General features: G+C 62.2%; 1 protein-coding gene across 3 annotated transcripts in view; it reads right to left on the bottom strand.

The window, feature by feature from the left end:
* Window positions 1–12791, bottom strand: part of MPRIP (myosin phosphatase Rho interacting protein) — a 71998-nt gene extending 59207 nt beyond the window's left edge. For 2 of the 3 annotated variants that reach the window (XM_082772130.1, XM_082772132.1), the window contains exons 1-3: window positions 12134–12282; window positions 2357–2434; window positions 1316–1381 (exon numbers count right to left, since the gene is read on the bottom strand). In XM_082772130.1, coding sequence (XP_082628256.1) covers window positions 1316–1381; window positions 2357–2434; window positions 12134–12253 — 264 coding nt within the window. In that variant the 5' untranslated portion in view covers window positions 12254–12282. Of the gene's footprint in view, window positions 1–1315; window positions 1382–2356; window positions 2435–12133 lie in introns of all 3 variants that reach the window. The other variant, XM_082772131.1, reaches the window with a different exon arrangement.
* Window positions 12792–18861: the final 6070 nt, after the last annotated feature.

Raw genomic sequence — 18861 nt, 5'->3', positions numbered from 1 at the left:
GCTCGCCCGGCTGCCTGGGAGGTCTCCGGCCAGCTGCCGCCCGGCTCTCGGTGCGCTGCGGCGGCCGCCCCCTCCGTGGGACCCCCACCCGGCTTCCAGGAGCACCCCCGGGGAGCACACCAGTAAATCGCCCCTGTGACAGGGCTGCAAGGCAGATCCCTCCCTGTGCAAAAAGCCAGAATTATCCTGTGCAAAGCCCCGGCCCCGTTGCTCCTCCTTGGTGGTGGAGGAGGTGGGGAGCCCCGGTGGGCTGCAGCGGCACCGTGCCACGGGCCGGTGCAGGAGAGCATCTCTGTACGGAGAGGTAACGCTCCTCTCGTGCTCTCTTTTTGTTGTTTTTTCCACTTTTTCCCTTCCCTGCCAGCCCAAGGGGTGTCAGAGACCTGCAGGATGCTCCCCCAGCCCTCTGCGTGCCCCCTGGGCGTGGGGACACAAGACCCAAAGGACAGGGCACGGGGCTGGGGCGCTGCCTGTCTGCTCCTGCCCCAACGCAGCGGTGCCTGGGGCAGGTCACCCTCCCTGGGATGCAAAGCAGCAAAAAAAAAAAAAAAAAACAAAACATAAACATGACATTTCCCAACATCCTTCCACGCCTCCTCCTCGTTATCAGGGCATTGCCCCACAGCAGCCAGCTGCACGCTGCCTTTCTTTGGTAGCACGACCCGAAACACCGGCCCAGCGCGCGGCCAGGTTGCTGCAACGCTAAAACCGTCCCGAGAGCCTCCACGCCTCCCATCCGAGGCATTTAAATTATTCACGGGACTTGGAGCGACCCCAGCAAACCCTACAAACAAACAAACACACACGAGCAGGGCTCTCGCTCTGCTCCACGCACCCTCCGTGCCCCACGGTGCCCAGGGTGGGCACGGCAGGGCTGATCCCGCTGGGGGCTTGCAACAGACGGGAGAATTTCTTTCTTTCCTTCCTTCCCCAACCTCTCTTTTCGCAGGGATGCTGCTCCCAGGGAAGGTGTTCCAGCTGACCTACTTTCCACGGGCATCACTGTCTCCTTCCCAAACACAGCCGAGACAATTCTCTGCCACCAAACCCCAGCGAGCACCGAGGAATGGGACAGGAAGGAGGCGTGGGGCACCCTGGGGACAGCACGCCGAGCCAGATGACCCCTCACTTGCACCAGATCTGCCAGCAGCACGCTCCCACTGCTGGTTTACACCAAAAACGAGTTTTCTCAAGCACTCTGCAATGCCTGGGCTTGGCCACAAAGCTCCAGGGGACGACAGGGACGTCCCCGTGCCACGCACCGGGAGCACCACCGCCACCAGCGACGCCCCCGGGTTTGCCGGGCAGCACTCACCATCTCGTCGAGGGCGTAGCGCAGCAGCCCGTGCTCGTAGAGGATGAAGAAGCGGCGCTGCCATTTCTGCAAGAGAAGGCAGAGAGGAGGGTTATTCCCACCCACGGAGATGGAAAAAAGGCACCGAAATCCCCCCCAGAGCCGAGGGAACGCGTGACAGCGGGGCACACACCCCGGTGCCTCCGAGCACAGGGCTGCAAAGAGAAGCAGCTGCCAAAAAAGCAAAGAGGAGCCCCCAGAGATGCAGGGATTGGCCCTGAATCCTGAATTGGTGATGAATTGTAGCAGGGTTTGTGCTCACCCCCACGGTGTCCCACACAACACATTTGGGGTGCAGAGCGCATCGCTCGCTGCGCATTCGCTGCCTGGCTCTGGGGGCACCCAAGAAGAGGATGTTTTGGGGCGGCTTCCCCACCTGGTAACCCCACTCCACCCTTCACTGGGGCTGACCCCGAGCCACCTGGGTTAATTGTGCAGAAAAATGACCAGCGGCGGGCAGGGTGCTGTGCCAAACGCCCCCAGCAGCCCCATCCCCGGCCTCGCTGTTTGTGCAGCCGCACGGCACACCAGATTGGAGAGCTGATCTGGCTGGAAATCTGCCTTTTTGTGCGGGTGCCAGGCTGTTTTCAGCCCAGAGCAGAAACTGGTTGAGCAGGCTGAAATAATAAATAATAATAATATATATATATAAAAAAAAAGTCCCAGATTCATAGCCCCAGTGCAGCAATTCTTATCTCGCTTTTCTCAGCCCGTCGGGCAAAGTCCAAGGTGCTCGGGGACAAGCAAAACTGCCAAGGATCTCTGCTCCTGGAGGGGGGGAAACAAAGTCCCACGTCCCCACGGTGTGCAACAAACAGGCCTGCCACCAGCTGTGACTCCAAATAATGGCACATAACCCGGGCTGAGGTCAAAACCCGACACAGGGAAGAGGTTTTATTATGGCTAGCAGCACCGAGAGCCTTTTGGGCACGTGACAGAGTGGCCCGGGAGCCTGCGTCACCCCCAGGGCTGCCTGCACCCACCCCGTGGGGTTGTGCTTACCCGGGAGCGATGGACGGGGTTGTCAAAGTCCGTTCCTTCGGGGGCCAGCAGCAGCCAGCCACCATAAATGGGTTTGGCCTGCAAAGAAACAGCAGAGAAGCGTCAGCTGGAGCCACACGGGGGGCATCGGCACCGGGGGGCACGTGGGAGGGGAGCGCAGGAGCCTGTGTAAAGATGTGGCCGGGGAGGAGGTGGCTTCACGAGCTCCGGCTCCTGACCACGGGCAAATTCAGCCCAGGATGACTTTTTGGAGGCTCGATGGCAACTCGTGGTGTGTGCGAGACGGAGATGCGGGTTTGCAAAGACAAAAATCCACGCCACAACCAGCAACCTGGCCGCAGAGCACCGAGCTTCAGGCTGCAGAGCCCATCCTCACCCGCAGCCCCCCTGGCCGTCCGCAGCGTGCCCCTGCCCCGCAGAAAAATATAAAAAAAAAACACACGTGCTCCGAGGGAGAGCTCGCCCTTTTCCTTTTATTAATTAACAGAGGAAAAACCAGGCGGCGCTGGCGGCGATCCAGCGCGCGGCCAGACCCGGCACCCCCCCTCCCCGGCCGACAGCCGAGCGGGCAGGAAGGTCAGAGCCTGGGGGGGGGGAACACGGCTCGCTCAGCCACAGGCAGAAAGGGAAAAAATACCCGGAAAGAAATGCAGCACAGCACTGCCATTTATCAGCTGGGGGAGGGAAAAAAAAAAAGGCTCTTTCCACCAGCGGTTTTGGTGAGGAGCCATCCGTGAGCTGGTGTGGATGCTGCGCCCGTGGTGCCCCCCCCGGATCAACGGGATGGTGAGATGGGGACGGGCACCGGGCACGGGGAGGGGGCACGGCAGCCCCCGCAGCGTCCCGCGGGCACCGCTCCTCCTACGGGACCTGAGCCAGCCCCATTCCTGGCAAGGGCTGGGGCCAATTCCTAGCGCAAGAGCAGCCCGGCATTGCCACACCGGCTCCGGGGAGAGGCCAGGAGGGAGGAAACCCGGGGCAGATCCAGCTTCAGGAGCCCCCCCCCGGCTCAGAGGATGCTGCTTCCCACCACGAGCTGTCCACGGCCATCCACACAGCAGAGGGAATTTGTGTTCCCAGCACCCCTCGAAACGACTTGGTTAATCTTTTCTTTTTCTTTTTTTTTTTTTTTTACTCCTGAAATCTTAAGACTGTTTCCAATTCAGTACCTCCCCTAGATTCCTCCTGCCAGTTTCTGTGGTTTTGTAATGTTAAAAAAAAAAAAAAGGAAAAGAAAAAGAAAAAGAAAAGAAAGAAAAGTTTCCCCTCTGGAAAAATCCCTGCAAACAATAGAAGAAAACTGCCTATGCACCAAAAACTGTCAAACGCATGAAGCACTGAGTAAGCAAACTGGAAGCGAACCGGAGGAGTCGTTTTACTGTTTATAAAGCGGGAAGGAATAACAAAAATCTCTCACCCCCCTCCGCCGCGGGACGTATGGGCTCTAGGTGCTGCTCTCCCGACAGCTGGGAAAACACGGGTTGAGCACAGCCACCTCCCCCCTCTCTTTTCGAGGGGGTCCAAATTTTGGCAGAGGCTCCCCTGCTCCGTCCCGCGGCACCCACCTGGCCCCAAAATCCGGGGGGGGCTTTGCTGGTGCAGGGCAGCACCCGATGGGCACCTAACGGGGTCTGGGGACCCCCAGTGCCCCCCGCCCTGCTCACCTGGGTGCCGGAGCCCTGCTCGCCCGTGGTCCCCATGGTCCCCAGCCCCGTGTGGAGCTCCCCCGGCACGTCCCCACCCCGGGGTGCCGGTGACGCCGCCGAGCCCGTGCCCACGCCAGGACTTTGGAGCGGGGGCTCTGGGACTGTCACGGCCGCTCCCCGACGTGCCGGGCTGTGGCTGCGTCCGCCCACGCGGCCCGGGCTTGCGGTGGCTTTTCCTCAACGCCTCTTGCGCTCCCGGGGAGAAGCAGAATTGTGAAATCCCACATTAATCCAGGCGACCCCGCTCTTATGGAAACGGGGCGCACGGGCGAGGGGTCTCCAAATTACCACGGGAAGCGCCCGAGGTGAGCCCCTGAGCCAAGCCCCCAAGGTGGTTTGGGAGGTATCACGTGCGCCCTTCGCCGTCGGGAATGAGGAAGAGGATGACAGCGGAGGCAGGACGTGGCGTCCCCGACGCCCAGCGCCGCCACGCCGAGGAACCCGAGGTGGCGATGCCACCGGGAGCCAAACCAGCAGGGCACAGCCCTCCTCCTCGCCCCGACCTTTCTCTCCATGCCCCTGGGCACGGCCAAACCTCAAAAAACTCAGCCCCGTGCACAAACCCCCGTACCAAACCCCGTACACGGCACGGCACCCCCAGCACGCCCATGCCTGACACCGGGGATGAAGCAATCCTGAACCACCTCCACCAAGGCCAGCAGCGAGCAGCCTCCACCCAGGCCTGCCGCCCTGCCCTACCTGCCCCTCAGCAGGCATCCTTTTTGCCTTAAAACTCTCCAATTTTGGCTCAGCCGGCTGCGTACAAAGCGCCCAGCACCTGAAATACACGACCTTAACACAGAGCGTGGTCGTTTCTTCACCGGCGTGATAAAAAAGCACCCCAGGACTATACTTATTCCAGCAGAAGCGTCCAATTGCGGATATTGAAACCAAAATAGCTGAAAGGTAGGAATTAGAGGCAGCCGGCGTGGGCAGCCCGGTTCCGTCTCCCCGCAGACGAGCGCTCGGCAGCGCTTTTTTAAAGCCAAACCAACACAAGCCACTGCTAAAAGGCAATGCCCAGAGAGGGATGAGCCTAAATGAAAAGGAGACGACCGAAACGAGGAGAGAAAGCCTGAAATAAACCCATCGCACCTGCATGGAGCCTGCCCTGCTTGGAATAAACCTGCTCGATGCCGCCGTGGGAGCGGTGCCGTGCCAGGAGCCTCCGGCTTCCTCCGGAGCTCAGGAAAAGGAGGAAACAACGCCCAGCACCGAGCACGACTCGCAGCAAGAACTTCTCCCGGCCAAGCTGATCCGTCCGACCTCGCGCCGAGAGATGGAAGAGGGAGGCTGGGATTCCAGGGATGCCCCCCGGGATCTCGCGGGCTGTCGGATGGGGAGCTCCCGGCTGCTTTACCGCAGGCAGCGGCCTCGCAGGGTGCCGGGGGGGCTCTGTTTTCCCCCAAAAGCAGCACCCAGCGGGTCGGCGAGCCGCAGCACGGAGCCGAGCAGAGGGCAGGCGCTGACGGCACCACGGCGCATCCACTCCCGGGGTGGGGCAGGAAGAGGAGAGCCGGTTCCTCCGGCACGGCTCGCGGTGACGAAGCCGAACGCCCGCCGCCACCCGGCACGGGAGGTGCTGAAACTGCCCCGGAGAGGAACGTGCAGCCTGGAAAAGAAGCGATTTGTGTGTGTGCGTGGCAAGGGCACCACCAGGGTGGGAGTATGGCCAGGTCGGAGCCCCGCAGCACCCCCGTGGTGCTGTCCTTGCGCAGCTTCTGGTGGCACCTCCGGGGAACACCCAGGTTCCTCCGATCCAGGGCAAGCTGCCCAGGTAGGGACGGTGCTTCGAGTGCCCCCCTCACCTCCTCTCAGGTGTCACCATCCTGCCACCGTGTCCGTATGTCCATCCATCCGTCCATGGGTCGCACCCAGAGGTGTGCCGGGCCGGAGCTGGCAGCAGGAGGAGCGGGAGGAAGCGGAGAAGGAAGCGGCCCCAGCTCGGTTTACAGCAGGCTGTCAAGCTGACGCTGCCCAGGCGCCCCTCTCGCCCCGCCGGCACAGCTCCCAGCAGCCTGGGGTCGGGTTTGATGGGCGCGGGGAGCTGCTCGGAGCCTCTCACAGAGTGGGGTGACGCAGGGACCCCCGGGCAACGGGGTGGAGGAGGCGAGGTGACCCGCTTCCAACGGGCAGGAGGGGTTGTTGGAGCGTGCCAGCACGTGGAGCAGGGGGTTACAGGGCCAAACGGGGGCTGTGACACCAACCAGCACGCCCGTTTGGCTGGATTTGTGCCTGCAGCGGTGCCTTCGCTCCTCCCTGCCCTGTGCACGCGTGCTGTGAGCCTCAACCCATAAAACTACACACATTTCCCCAAAAAAACATCTCCTCCAAACGCCAGGAGCCACCTTCCAGGAGGAAGAAGCAATCCCGTGAGCTGGGGACCAACAACCAAGTCTCCCTTTGTGGCCAGCCCCATGGCAAAGCACCCGGGTGCCCATCGGGGTGCGGGGACCCCGGGCAGGGTGGGGATGGGGTCCCGGCAGCCGGTCCCGACCCACCCTGGGGTGCATCGAGGGAAACCCGAAGCCATCGCCGGGAGAAGCCTCCTGGCTCCGAGCGCGTGGCGGGAGGGATAATCTGTTTAGGCTGCCGGCAGACGTAATCAGCCTGTCTCGGGTGGAGGCAGGGCTGGTTTTGTTCAGGCTCGGCAACCGAGTGGGAAGGGGAAAATTAAAAAATAATAATAATAAAAAAAAAAAAAAAAAGGACCATTGCTGGAGAGCTGTAACCTCTGCCCGCGATGATGCTCAGCACCCAGAGCCCTGCACTTGGGGGTCAGCCCCGTGGTTTTGAGCAGCTCTGCGAGAAAATAACAGCCCCAGCCTGGCCCTGGCTGTGTTTGAGCTCACGGTAACTCACATCCTGCCACCTTTTGGGGCTTAGCCCCGATATTCACCCCCCTGCTGCTCCCCGTGCACCTCTGGGTCGCAGCTCCCAAGGTCAGCACCCCCTGTGTGCCACCTCCCGAACCAGGGACGCGTTTTTTTGGCAAAGCCCTAGGAAAATATCACCGCCAGCAGCGTGCCTGCAACCTCGAAAGAGGAAATCCGGGCGGTTTCAGCCCCGCTCTCGGGTTCTGCGCACCTCTGAGCACCGGAGAGCGTCACTGGGGCGGCCGTCACCCCGCAGGAATGGGGAAGGTGTTCGGGGTGGGAACGGGGTCAGAAAACCAAGCAGGCTTCCCGAGCACAGCTTCTAGGAACAGGCAGCGATCGTTTCATGCTCGGCGCGCTCCCAGCACGGCCCGCGGAGCCCTGCAGCACCCAACCAGCGACCCCAGCAGCACCCCCAATCCACACTCCAACCCCAATCCACACTCCAACAACCACCCCGAGGGCCAGGAAGGTGCAGCACAGCTCCAGCAGTGAAGCTGCTCACATCTGGGTTCCCTCGTTCCCGCAGTATTTCCCCTCTGCCACTTGCCACTTGGCGACGTGCAGGGGACGTGGGGCCAAACCCCGACGCTCGCCGTGCCCCGGGCGAGCAGGGCCAGCACCCTGCGGCCACCTCTGCCACAAAAATCCCATTTGCACAGCCCGCCCGTGGCCGAAGCTGCAAATCAGCGGGGCCAGGCTTTAACCACCCATGCGGGACGAGGCCAAACCAGGCCGGGCTGCCCAGAGCTGACCCCAAAGCCGGGCGCTGCCCGGGAAGAGAGCTGCGTGGGCAGCGGGACCAACCGATCGACCAGAGGAGCAGGAAGGGAAAGGCCGAATTCAGCTTTCATGCCAATCCCTGAGCCCTGACCCCAGTCGAAGCAAGATTTTGGGGAGGCTGATTGCAGTTTGCACAGGCAATTTATCAAGGGGCAGCGAAACAGGAGCAGAGGAGAGAAGGCAAGGGTCCTGCGAGCCCCGATCCCGCTCCCAGAGCGCAGTGTCCCCGCAGCGAGCAGGCTCGGAGCCACCTCCCACCCACGACGGAGCTCCCCCGGCGCCCTGGAGAAGCCACAACATCTCTCCAGAGTGCCGGCGAGGGGATTTATCGCTTCCTCGGGTGCCGGAGCAGATAAGGTGCGGCGCCACGCAGCAGCACAGAAGCATGCGAAGGGGCCGCAAGCAGCACTGGGCACCACCGTGTCCATCCCCAGGGCCACAAAGGGGGTCAAGAGCACCCAAAGCCGGCCCTAAACCCAACCCTATATCCCTCCCAAGTCCTCCCCAGCTTGCACAGTGCTCCCCAAGGCTGGGATGTGGCCCACGAGGGGCAGCCACCCAGGGACACCGGGGCGCGTCCCCCCGGTCCCGAATTCCTGCTTGCTGCAGCGGCCGGGGGAGGCGGGTTTGACATTTGCAGAGAATCTCCCCCCTGTTTGGCCCTAATAATTAGTCGATTAACGGCGGATTTTTGCAGCATGATACAAGCAGCCGGCAATGCACGCGCGGGGGCTGCTTTCCAGCAAAGAGGGGGCTTCTCCTCCGCCCCCCCAGGAGCAGGAGGGAGATGGCAAAAGCGTGCCCTGGACACAACCCCTCACCTCTGCTGCCCTTACAGCACCGGGATATGACCCCAACCCAACCCCATCAGGGCAAACCACCCCAAAACCCCTTTGGTTTCCCACTCTCTTTAAGGCCGGCGGTGCTGCGTGGCACGAAGCGGAGCTGCTGTAGGGTCAGCACATCCCACAGGCAGCTCCCCAGCCTCCTGCTTCAGCCGTGGCTGGACACGAGCCCTCATCCTCTGTGGCCCTAAGGGCAACGCAACACCCCACAGCAAAGCTCGGGGCGCTGGGGCAAAGGGCTCAGCTACAGGGACGATGCTCGGGGCGAGGTGGCCGGCAGCGGGGATTCACCCGCTGCACCCAAGGCCACCAGTCGCCAGCCTCGGGGCTGTTTAGGACGGCAGGAAGGGGATAAGGTCCAAAAGGAAAATGGAAATAACCAAATTCGCTGCCGGGGCACCACGGGCCGGGGCAGGAGGAGGCGGTGGGAAAGTCTGCAGCACCATTTTCTAACTGGGTGGTCCTTCGGGCATCCGTGCCATGATCTCACAACACAAAAAAAAAAAAAGGAAAGAAAGAAGACACTGGTAGCTGGGAAGGCGTCCTCAAATTCCTCTATCTGTGCCAGTCCCCATGCCCCGAGAGAGCACACGCATGGAGAAAATTAAAAGCAACTGCTTCACGCCCTGCTCTTCTTCCAATTCAGGCCAGGCGTAATTTGGAGGTTAATTCCCAGCCTGTTCCTGTTTTGGGGGGGCTTTGTTTTCCCTACGACCCAAATGCAGGGACGCTCACATATGCCTGGTCCTATATTCATCCCCCCACAGCCCTGCCAAGTCCCGGCTGCTTTCCTTGGGGCTCCCATCGACGGGGCCAGGCTCTAGACTGGCGATGGAAAAAAGTCACCAGGAACCCCAAAAAAACATCCATCCTACCCAGGCAGGCAGATCCACACAAGGGGTTGCCAGGAGGTTACAAGGGTCTGGGCGCAACTTGCCAGGAAAAAGGGAATTCCCACCAAAAGGGAATTTCTCCGTCGCTGGGAATGGGGCAGCACGAGGGGAGCTGGCGATGGGTGGCACTTCAGCAGCACCCCAAACCCCGCTGATGCTCCACGTCCCGGCCGGGCAGGGGCCAGATCCTGCCAGCAGCACCACGCATCAGCAGGGCACCGAGCACCCACACCGGGGCGCACGCAGCAGCAGATATTCCCCGGGGAAGAAGCGGATGAAATGCCTGACCCAGTTTTTTCCGTGCCACCAGGGCGCCCCGGAGGCTTCAACAAGGTTTGGGGGCCAAGGACGCGTCACCTGCAGCCCCAGTAGGACCCCAGAAGGTGACAGGACCGCACGCAGCCACCCCAAATCGTGCTGACCCCCCCGGCAGCACGGCAGCACACGAAAACAACTCGTGAACGGAGAGCTCCCGGGATTTGGGACTTAGCATCCACGCAGCCCTTTGAAGTTGGACGCGCTAAGTCCGATTACCATTAGGGAGCTGCAGCTCGTTAATCCCGATGTTTGGGGCCGGATCGCCCCCGGCCCCGCTCCGGGTTTTGTTCCCAAAGCCAGCGCCACCACCAAACGTTTGGGACGCTTGGCACAGGGGAGCAGGTCCCGGAGCCCCGGAGCACCCAGGAAGCCGGAGGGGCGGCTCCCGACACCCCCGCAGGGATTTTTTATAGGATAAAAAGCCAAAAGGGACACGAGTGCGTAAGTGCGAAGTACCTTCACCTTTCCTGCCAGCCAAGCGGAAAGGTCAGATGACTCAAAAGGACTTTTCCAGCCCGGCTCCGGGTGAGCACCGCCGTGGCCCCTCCGCACGGGACGCCCCCTCCCCAAACCGGGCTTCTTTTAATAAATAAATAAAACCCCATAACGATAATAAAAGACGATCCGGGGCCGGGAAACGAACCGTTAGCCCAAGGGGTGCACCCCGGGGGTCCTGGTGGAGGGAGGACACGGGGAGGGAGGGTGTGCGTGCACCACCCGCTGCCGGAGCCTCCATCTTCTCTGCAGGCTTCCCCAGGGCCGCGAGGGAGCAGCCGTATGGGATCGAGGTGTTCTCCCCCCCCACAAGCAGAGCCCCAGGCCCCAATCCTGCCTGCGGGGTTTGGGGTGACCCCGTCCATCCCTGTGGGGGCTGTCAGGGGTCGGTCCCCACCACAGCCCCAAGGGGAACAAAGCCCCCGAGGGGTCTCCTCAAACCACCTCGAGCCCCCCGGTGCCATCGGGCCCTACACAGCCGGCACTCTGACCCCCTAAAAAAAATATATTTAACATTATCGCATCCAAGAGGCGGCGGAACCCTACACGGGGCAGCACCAGGGGGTCAACCGGACCCTTTTTTTCTTTTTTTTTTTGGGGGGGGGCTCAGCCCCAGCACCCTCCGGGCCGGCTCCTTTGTCTGGGCACGGCGGCGACGCTCCCCGCCCGCCCCTTCCCGCACACACCACGGCATTTTTTCCAGTTACATTTTTTCCATATTAGCCCTCAGATTTCATTATGTCCCGCTCACCCCCCCCCAACACACACACACACACCCCACACACACACACACACACCCCAAGCAATATGTCTGATCTCATTGCCATAATAGGATCGGCGGCGGTGGCAGCCCCCCCAATCCCAGCACCTTTCCGCATTGGGGGGAGAAAAAGGGGGAGAGCGGTGTCGTGCCCCCCCTAACACCCCCGCACCCCAAATCCTTCTGGTGTTGGGTGCCGGGTGGGCCAGAAAGGGGTCATACGGGGGGGCTGCGTGAGGCCTGCCAGGAGGAAGAGGAGGGGAAGGAGGAGGAAGGCCCATTCCCGCCCCAGCCTGCCCAGGAACAGGCGGCGATCGCCTTCCGCTCCCCTCCCCGGGAAATATGGGGTGCTATAGGGCCGGGGGGCCGTGCCCACGGCACCCCGGGGGGGCTGGTTGGGTTCTAGACGAGTTTTTGTTCCCCATGACTTTGGGCATCTCCCGATAGCACCCATAGGATCCCCCCTACCTGCTGCCACCCACCCCGCACCACAATAGGGGCTGGGGTCACCCACAAGTACCCGTGACCCCAAAGGGAGGGGGGCACTGGGGTGGGACGGGGGGCCAGTGGGTGCCTGTGGGGTGCTGGGTGCCCCGTGGGACACCCAGGTATGCATAGGGCCTGCAGGCACCCTATGGGACCCCCGGACACCCTATAGGACCAGGGATCCATGGGCCCCGTTGCTACCCATGGGGTCAGCAGGCGTCCCATGGGACCCATAACCAACAGGAGTGGCAGCACCCATGGGACCCCACGCTATCCACAGGGCCAGTGGGCACCCCCTGAGACCCCCGGAGAACCCACGGGTCCCTCTGCCAACAGTGGGGCCAGCAGAAACCCACAGCACCCATAGGGCCGGGAAGCACCGACGGGACCCTACAGCACCCCTGGGAGCCTGGGGCCACCTGGGGGGCACCCATGGGTGCCGCCACCACCCGGAAAGCACCCATAGCACCCCACCACCACCTACAGGACCCCGCCACCACCCTAAAAGACCCCACATCGGGTCCCAACCCACAGAACCAAGCGGGGCGGTTGGGCACCGAGCAGCGCGGGGCGGTTTTTGGGGCGAAAAGCGTGGCTTTTGGGGTCGGCCCCCACCTGGTTGAGGTCCTCGTCGTTGAGCAGGTGGGACTCGCGGGGCTTGAAGCAGTTCTGGCACTTGCTCTTGTTGAAGATGTTGGCCTGGAACTTCCTGCACGGGTTGTCCTTGGCGGCCATGGTGCGCGCGCCCCCCCCCCCGCTCTGCGCGCCCCCGACCACCCCCCCCCCCCCCTTTAAATCAGCGCCCCCCCGCCGGCCGCCCCCTGGCCACTGCTGCCAGCACCGAGCCCATGGCCGGATTTTTATATATATATATTTTTTTTTTTTGGGGGGGGCGCCAAAAAGAATTTGGGGGGAGTTTAAAAAAAATAGGCAAAAAAAAACAAAAAAAAAGGAAAAAAAAACGGAAAAAGAAAAAGGAAAAAAAAAAAAAAACGGAAAAAAAAAAAAAAGGAAAAAAAAGAAAAATGAGAAATTGTCCCCCCGAAAATCGAAATTACAAAAAAAAAAAAAAAAAAAAAAAAATCGGTGGAAAAACGGGAGCCAGGCGCGGCGGCCGCCCCCTCGGCGGGCAGCGCGCAGCACCGCGGGGCGGGAGCGCGCAGCGGGAGCGCGCACGGCCGCCCAGCCCCCGCCCGCGGGGCGGGGATTAAGGGGGCGTGGCCTAAAGGGGAGGCGGGCGTGGTTTAGAGGGAGGTGGGCGTGGCCTGGAGGCGCGGGCTGCGAAGCGCCCAGCTGGCGGGCTCGGGAGGGAGAGGAGGGGCGTGGGTGGAGATTGACGTGCGCTGTGGCCAATGGTGATGGGAGGAGGTTGGTAACAATAGGGCGCTGCGGCCAATGGGGTGCAAGGAGAAGGGAGGGCGCGCGGCGGGCGGTGCTGACAGCTGGGGGCGGGGCCTTGGGGGGGGTGGGGGGGCGCTGGGCTGGGCCCCCCCCGCTCCGTGCATGGCCCCCCTGCACCCTGCAAAGCCCCCACACCGTGCACAGCCCCCCCGGCGTGCACCGAGGTCCCCCACACCATGCACGACCCCCCCACACCATGCACGACCCCCCCCCATACCATACAGGACCCCCCCTGTACCATACACGACCCCCCCCATACCATGCACGACCCCCCCCCATACCATACACACCCCCCTCCCACCATGCAAGACCCCCCCCACACTATAAACTACCCCCCCATACCATGCACCACCCCCCCACACCATGCACAAGCCCCCCCCCAGCATTGCACAGCCCCCCCGGCACCGTTCCATGCATTGGGACCCTCCCATACACCCCTATGCACAGCCCAGCACCCCCTCAGCCATGAAATGTGAGCAGCAAGGGGCTGACCCCCCCAAAATACCCCCCCAAATTGGGGGGGGGGCACACCCCAGCCCCCAGGTGCCACCCCCCACAGCAAAAACACCACTGTGGTAACCCTGACCCCATCCAGGTGGGCACGCAGAGGGGTCCCCACCCGCCTGGCCCCATGGGGGGGGGGGACAAACAGGGACAGGGGTGCCTCCCCCGCCCCGTGCCACCACCCTGGGGCCCGTGGGGAGCTCCTGTTTGCCCAGCAGGGCGATAAGGAACCGGCAGGGCGATAAGGGGGAGGCCGAGGGACCCACGGGTACCATGGTTGGGTGCCAGCCTTGATCCCGGGGGGCCAGCAGGGACATTTGGGGACACCGGGCGTGCTGGGGGGGGCACCATTAGGGATGGAGATGTGGCAACGCCAACCCCACGAGGCAACGGGGCGAGCGTGCCAAGCGGCACCTCCACACCACACCCCGACCCTTGTGTCCCTCAGGATGGCCCCCACAGCCCCCGCCGGCACCGGACGGGGCCCTGCTTTTAGGATCGGCCCCGCCGACCTCCTCACGGCCCCATAGGGACCAGGAAAAAAACCCGTGGGAGGCGAGGCCGCCGTCCCCTCAGCCAGGCGCTGCCCCAGCGTTTGATGTGGCACCAGGCCTCGGCGGCCTCGCCGCGCCGGCACCCGCCGGTAAATAGAGGCCGGCAGGGTTGCGAGCTTGTTTATTAATTTTTTTGCCTTCATCAAAGGCCTCTTTAATCATCCCTCAGCCCTCCTGCCACTCGGAGCATGCACGGCGCGACGTGCCGCTGTGGGGACGGGACAGGGAAGGTTTGGGGTTGCCCACGGGGAGCGGTGGCACCGCCGTGTGTCCCCCGACCCCATATCGCCCACACGATTAGCCCCACTTGTGTCATGCTCCCAGCCCTGTGCCTTGCTGCTTTGGGGTGAATTTCTCACCTTTCTCTTGACCCTAAAGCCCTAAAAGCGATGTGGCCCTCCTCCAGGCAAGGAGGGGGTTTCTCTTTGGGGATTTGCAGTCCCTGATGCCATCACCGTGGACCCAACATCCACCAGCCACATGACCACAGGACACCCCTTTGGATTTCATTTTCCTGCCCCAATTCCCTGTTTTTCTGTCCCCCCATCCCCTGATGTTCCTGAATTATTCCCCAGCACCTCCCAGAGCAGCGGCGCGACCCCCAGCACACCCATGGCAATGCTCCCCGGAGACTTTTGGCTACGGGGCTGGGGGAGAGGAGCACGGGGGGACCTCTGCACCTGATGCTCGGGGGACTCTGTGGGGTCTGTGTCCCTTCCCTGGGTGCCCAAGGGTGCTGCCACAACACGCCGGGCAGAGCCACGGTGCCAGCATCCCCTCCCCGAGTGGTGCCACGGCTCGGGGCCGCAACCTGGCGCCGGGGCCGGCAGCACTCGCGGGGAAGCGGCTGGTGCCGGGGCTGGCTCCAGCCTTCCCAAAAATCCAGCCGAACGGGACGAGCCTCTCCATAAACCTGTCGAGCTGCATTCAGCCAGGCAGGAGCCAGCGTCCGTGCGCTGCCGCCGGCCGCCCGCCTGCTGCCGTGGATGGGTGCAGCGAGCGGGGCTGCCAAAAAACTCGACTCCTTGCACGTGCCCCCCGTGCCGGCAGGTCCCGGCACGGCCGGAGGCACCAAGTGCTCCCGTGCATGCTGCTGTGATGGGCAGCCCCCCCATCCCGTCCCCAACGCCCCCGCTGTGGGGATGCCCGGCTGTGCGTAGCAGCCCAGAGCCGGTCCGGAGCAGTTTTCTCCAAGTAGGGCAATTAAAATAATGGGAAAATGGAAAGTATTCGTCAGGGAGCTGCGGTGGCAGAAGGGGAAGGTGCTGCGGTGAGTCAGCGATCCCAAGCGAAGCCCCAGCGCCAGGTAAACAAGCTGAAAACCAGGAGGTGTTAGTCACCGGGGCTGGCTGCACCGGCCCCGGCATGGGAAGGGCACCACCGACCCCTCCTGCCCCAGAAAAAGGGTTTGGTGGCACCAAAAATCCCACCACAAAGCAGCACCCGCTCCCCATCGTGTGCTCCCCACAAGCAGCCACCTCCACCCGTGAGGACATCACCAGGATGGGGACATGGGATGTGTGGCCGTGCCACAGCACAGGACCCCAGGAGCCACCCCATTTTGTAGGAAAACTTTTATGGGATGTTTCTTCCTGCAGGGCCGGGTGCTGCTGGGGCAGGAGGAGGACGCTTGGGTGCTCCCCCTGCGTGGCCATCGCTCCTCGCGTGACCTCGGGCGAGTCGTTTCGTCTCCCTGTGCCTCCACCTCGCCGTCATTACGCTGGAGCCAGACGGACGGATGCCCAGGGGAGAGGGGAGGATTTGGTGTTTAAAGCCCTGGGATCCCTGCTGGATCCAGGCTGGGACCGGCTGGCGCCTGAGAGGGTTTCCCTTCTCCTGCCCCGTGCCAAGCAGGGCATGGGGTTCCCCTGCTTCTGCCCAGCCATGGGGGGCTGGATGGGGCCAGGGGCTCGGCCCATGCCCCAATGCTTCTGGTGGCAAGGGGGAACCTACAGGTTAGAAATATGGGGCAGACAAACAGCCTGATGGAGGGAGGAGACCCCCTGGGCTGCCCCAATGCCATCTTCTTGCCCCAAAAAGACCCAAATCACCCTCTGGAAGAAACACTGTGCTCAGCTGCAGCCACTGCAGCCCAGAGAGGAGGCAGCAGCTGGGAAAGATCCCGCAGAGGGTCCAGGGCAGCCCTTTGCTTCACTGGGTGCTCACACACACACACACAGACCTGAGCTAGCCCCAGGAGCTGCCCTAAATCGCGTCCCACCAAGCAGAGATTTCCTCTCACCCACAGCCTCCCATGCCTGCGAGTTCGTACCCTGCTAAAATTGGTCCAAATGTTAATTGCGCTCCCAGCCGAGCTATCACGGCTGCTTCCTGCCATCAGACCTCGCTGTGCTTTACGGGGGAGAAAAATCCGGCCCTTTTGTCCCCACGTGTGCCTCCCCCAGCCTTGTCTGGCCAGGATCACCCCGTGAGGTCCCCCCCTATATCCCCCCACCCTCCTGCCCGCCGCCAGCCCCTCGCCGCCGCAGCCGTCGGGTGTCTGCTCCGGTGACTCCACATAATGCAGGTTTTCCAAATGGCAACGTCGCCTGGCTGGAAATTAAATACTCGGGAGAAACCCATTATAACGCAGCGACGCAATTAGCTTTATCAGCCAGCCCAGAGTGATGCCAAAAAAGCAGAGCCGACTCACTTGACAGGAGCTGCCATCCATGAAACCGAGCTAACGACCTTAATTATATTTTTAGCTTCTAATTTTTGGCTGACAGGATCCCCAATTACCCGGCCCATAATTTGCCCAGGGACTGCCATCAGCCTACCTGGTCTCTAATTCCCAGGGTCAGCCCTTTTATCCCCTTTTTACGCGTTTAGACTCCCACTGGCCGCCCTCCAGCCCGCTGGAATTTCCCCAGGGTTTCGCAGCGCTAAAAATTAACAGCACGGCTCCTCCGGCAGCCTGCAAGCCTGGTCCTGCAAGGGTCCCAAGAGAAAAAAAAAAACCTCGGCCTGACAAAACCCAGCCCCGGGTTGGGGTCCCCGTGGAGATCCAGCCTTGGTGGAGCAGGTTGGCAGCGGGACAGCCCGGGCCAGGCGTGAGCGCCGTGCGTAATCTGGAGCAGGGACGATGTCGGAGGTGGTGATGGGGTGAAAATCCTGCGTTTTTCACATCAGCTGCTCCGTCCGCAGGTTGTTCTTTGACTCATCTCCCCTATCTGCTTCCCACACGCACCGACGCCGTCCTCTCCCTCCCCGTGGCAGGCACTGGCGGTGTTTTACTCTCGGTGCCAGCCCTGCGCCCCAGCAGGTGCCGGATTTGGGGCGCTGGCCTCGAGCACAGCCTGGTTTTCACAACATTTTCCTTCCCTGATCCACACCAGCTTTGGGCAAGGCGGCTTTTTGGCACCTTTGCCCAGCCACCAGACCCCCCCAGACCCCCCAGCATGGGGGCTGCAGCAGCGCCTGGCCCCCGATGGGTGCTGAGCACCCTTGGGGCGATGCGCCAAGGCGGGGTGGCAGGGTAAGGCCAGGGTGCAACGCAGGGAACGGAGCAACATGGGCTGGTCAGGGGCTGTCCGAACCCCAAATTGTGTGTGGGGCTGGTGAAAAAGGATGCTCAGGTGCTGCCGAGCCCCTATCCGGGCAGAGCAGGAGCTGGAGGGAGGGGTGGGCTGCAAAAAGAGCCCCCAGCACCCAGCACCCAGCACCCAGCCGGGCTGGGCGAGCCGAGGCTGCCACCTCCTGGGCAGAGCCACGAAAAGCCGGGCCCTGCTTCTCTGCTCCCCCCCGGCTGCAGAAATGGGGCAGAGGGGGCCGCATCCCTCGGTTGTGCCCCCCCCCCCGGCCCTAAATTGTGCCCCCCCCCCCTCGGCTCCCGGTTGCGCCCAGCCGGGGGTGGCAGCAGGGGGCTGGCACTCGCTGGCGGTGGCATCCCGGGGACATGGGCACAAGCCCTGGTGGCAAATTTATTTTATATCTATTTTATTATTTATTTTATTTTATTTTGTTTTGTTTTGTTTTATTTTATTTTATTTTATTTATTTTATATTTTATTTTATTTTATATTTTATTTTATATTTTATTTTATGGGGATGGGATGGGTGCAGCTCTGCCGCTGCGCTTACCCGTACCCCAAAATTGGGGGATTCAATCACAGAGCAGCTGCTGCGAGGCACGGCAGGAGGCGGTGGGATGCGCGATGGTCGGGCAGCGGGGGTCATTGGGTGCATCCCGACCCCAGCACGCTCGAGATCAGGCGTCCACGGGGAATTAGGGTGAGAGAAATGAGTCCCCAGCAGCCAGCTGTGCTCAGCCCGGCCTCACGGTTTCAACCCAAAACGGCTCCTCTTCCCCTTCCCCCCCCCTCACGGCCCCTCTTTTGGGGTCCCAAAGGGAGCACACGTGCAAGCAAATGCCTTGGCTGAGGTTTCACAAATCAGAAAGGGGGCCGAGAGCAGGCTGGAAGGAAAATATCCCGGGAAAGCTGCTGCGAGCACCAGCGGGAAGGCGAGGCTGCCCCAAAAAGGCTGGGAGCCGAACGCTGTTCACGCTGCGTGCCCGTGCTCCTTGCAGCAGCAGCACCGGGGCACGAGCCCGGAGGAATAAAACCATTTTTTTGGTGAGACAAAACTGGGCTCCATGTCCCCAAAATGGACCTGGGCACTGCTGGAGCCGTCTGCAGGTGGGTGCTGAAGGACCTGGAGCCACGCTGGGAGGGTGCACGGGGAGCGGCCGTAGGATGCTCTCCCTCCGGCACCACACAGCAGGGGCAGGATTTAACCCAGGAGAGGGGTAAGGCACCCGTGGCAAGAAAGCAGCAGGCAGGGGGCTGAATTTGGAGGCCCTTGAGAGCCACGCGGCAGCCTCGGAGGTGCGATGCCACTCGGGGCACTCGCGGTGCCCGGCCGGGTGACGGGGGCGCAGCCG

The sequence above is a fragment of the Aythya marila genome, assembly GCF_965140915.1.
Source record: "Aythya marila genome assembly, chromosome: 15".
In the NCBI taxonomy this organism is placed as follows: domain Eukaryota; kingdom Metazoa; phylum Chordata; class Aves; order Anseriformes; family Anatidae; genus Aythya; species Aythya marila.
Note: the sequence above shows the minus strand (reverse complement) of the source record. Positions and strands in the feature narration are given on the sequence as shown.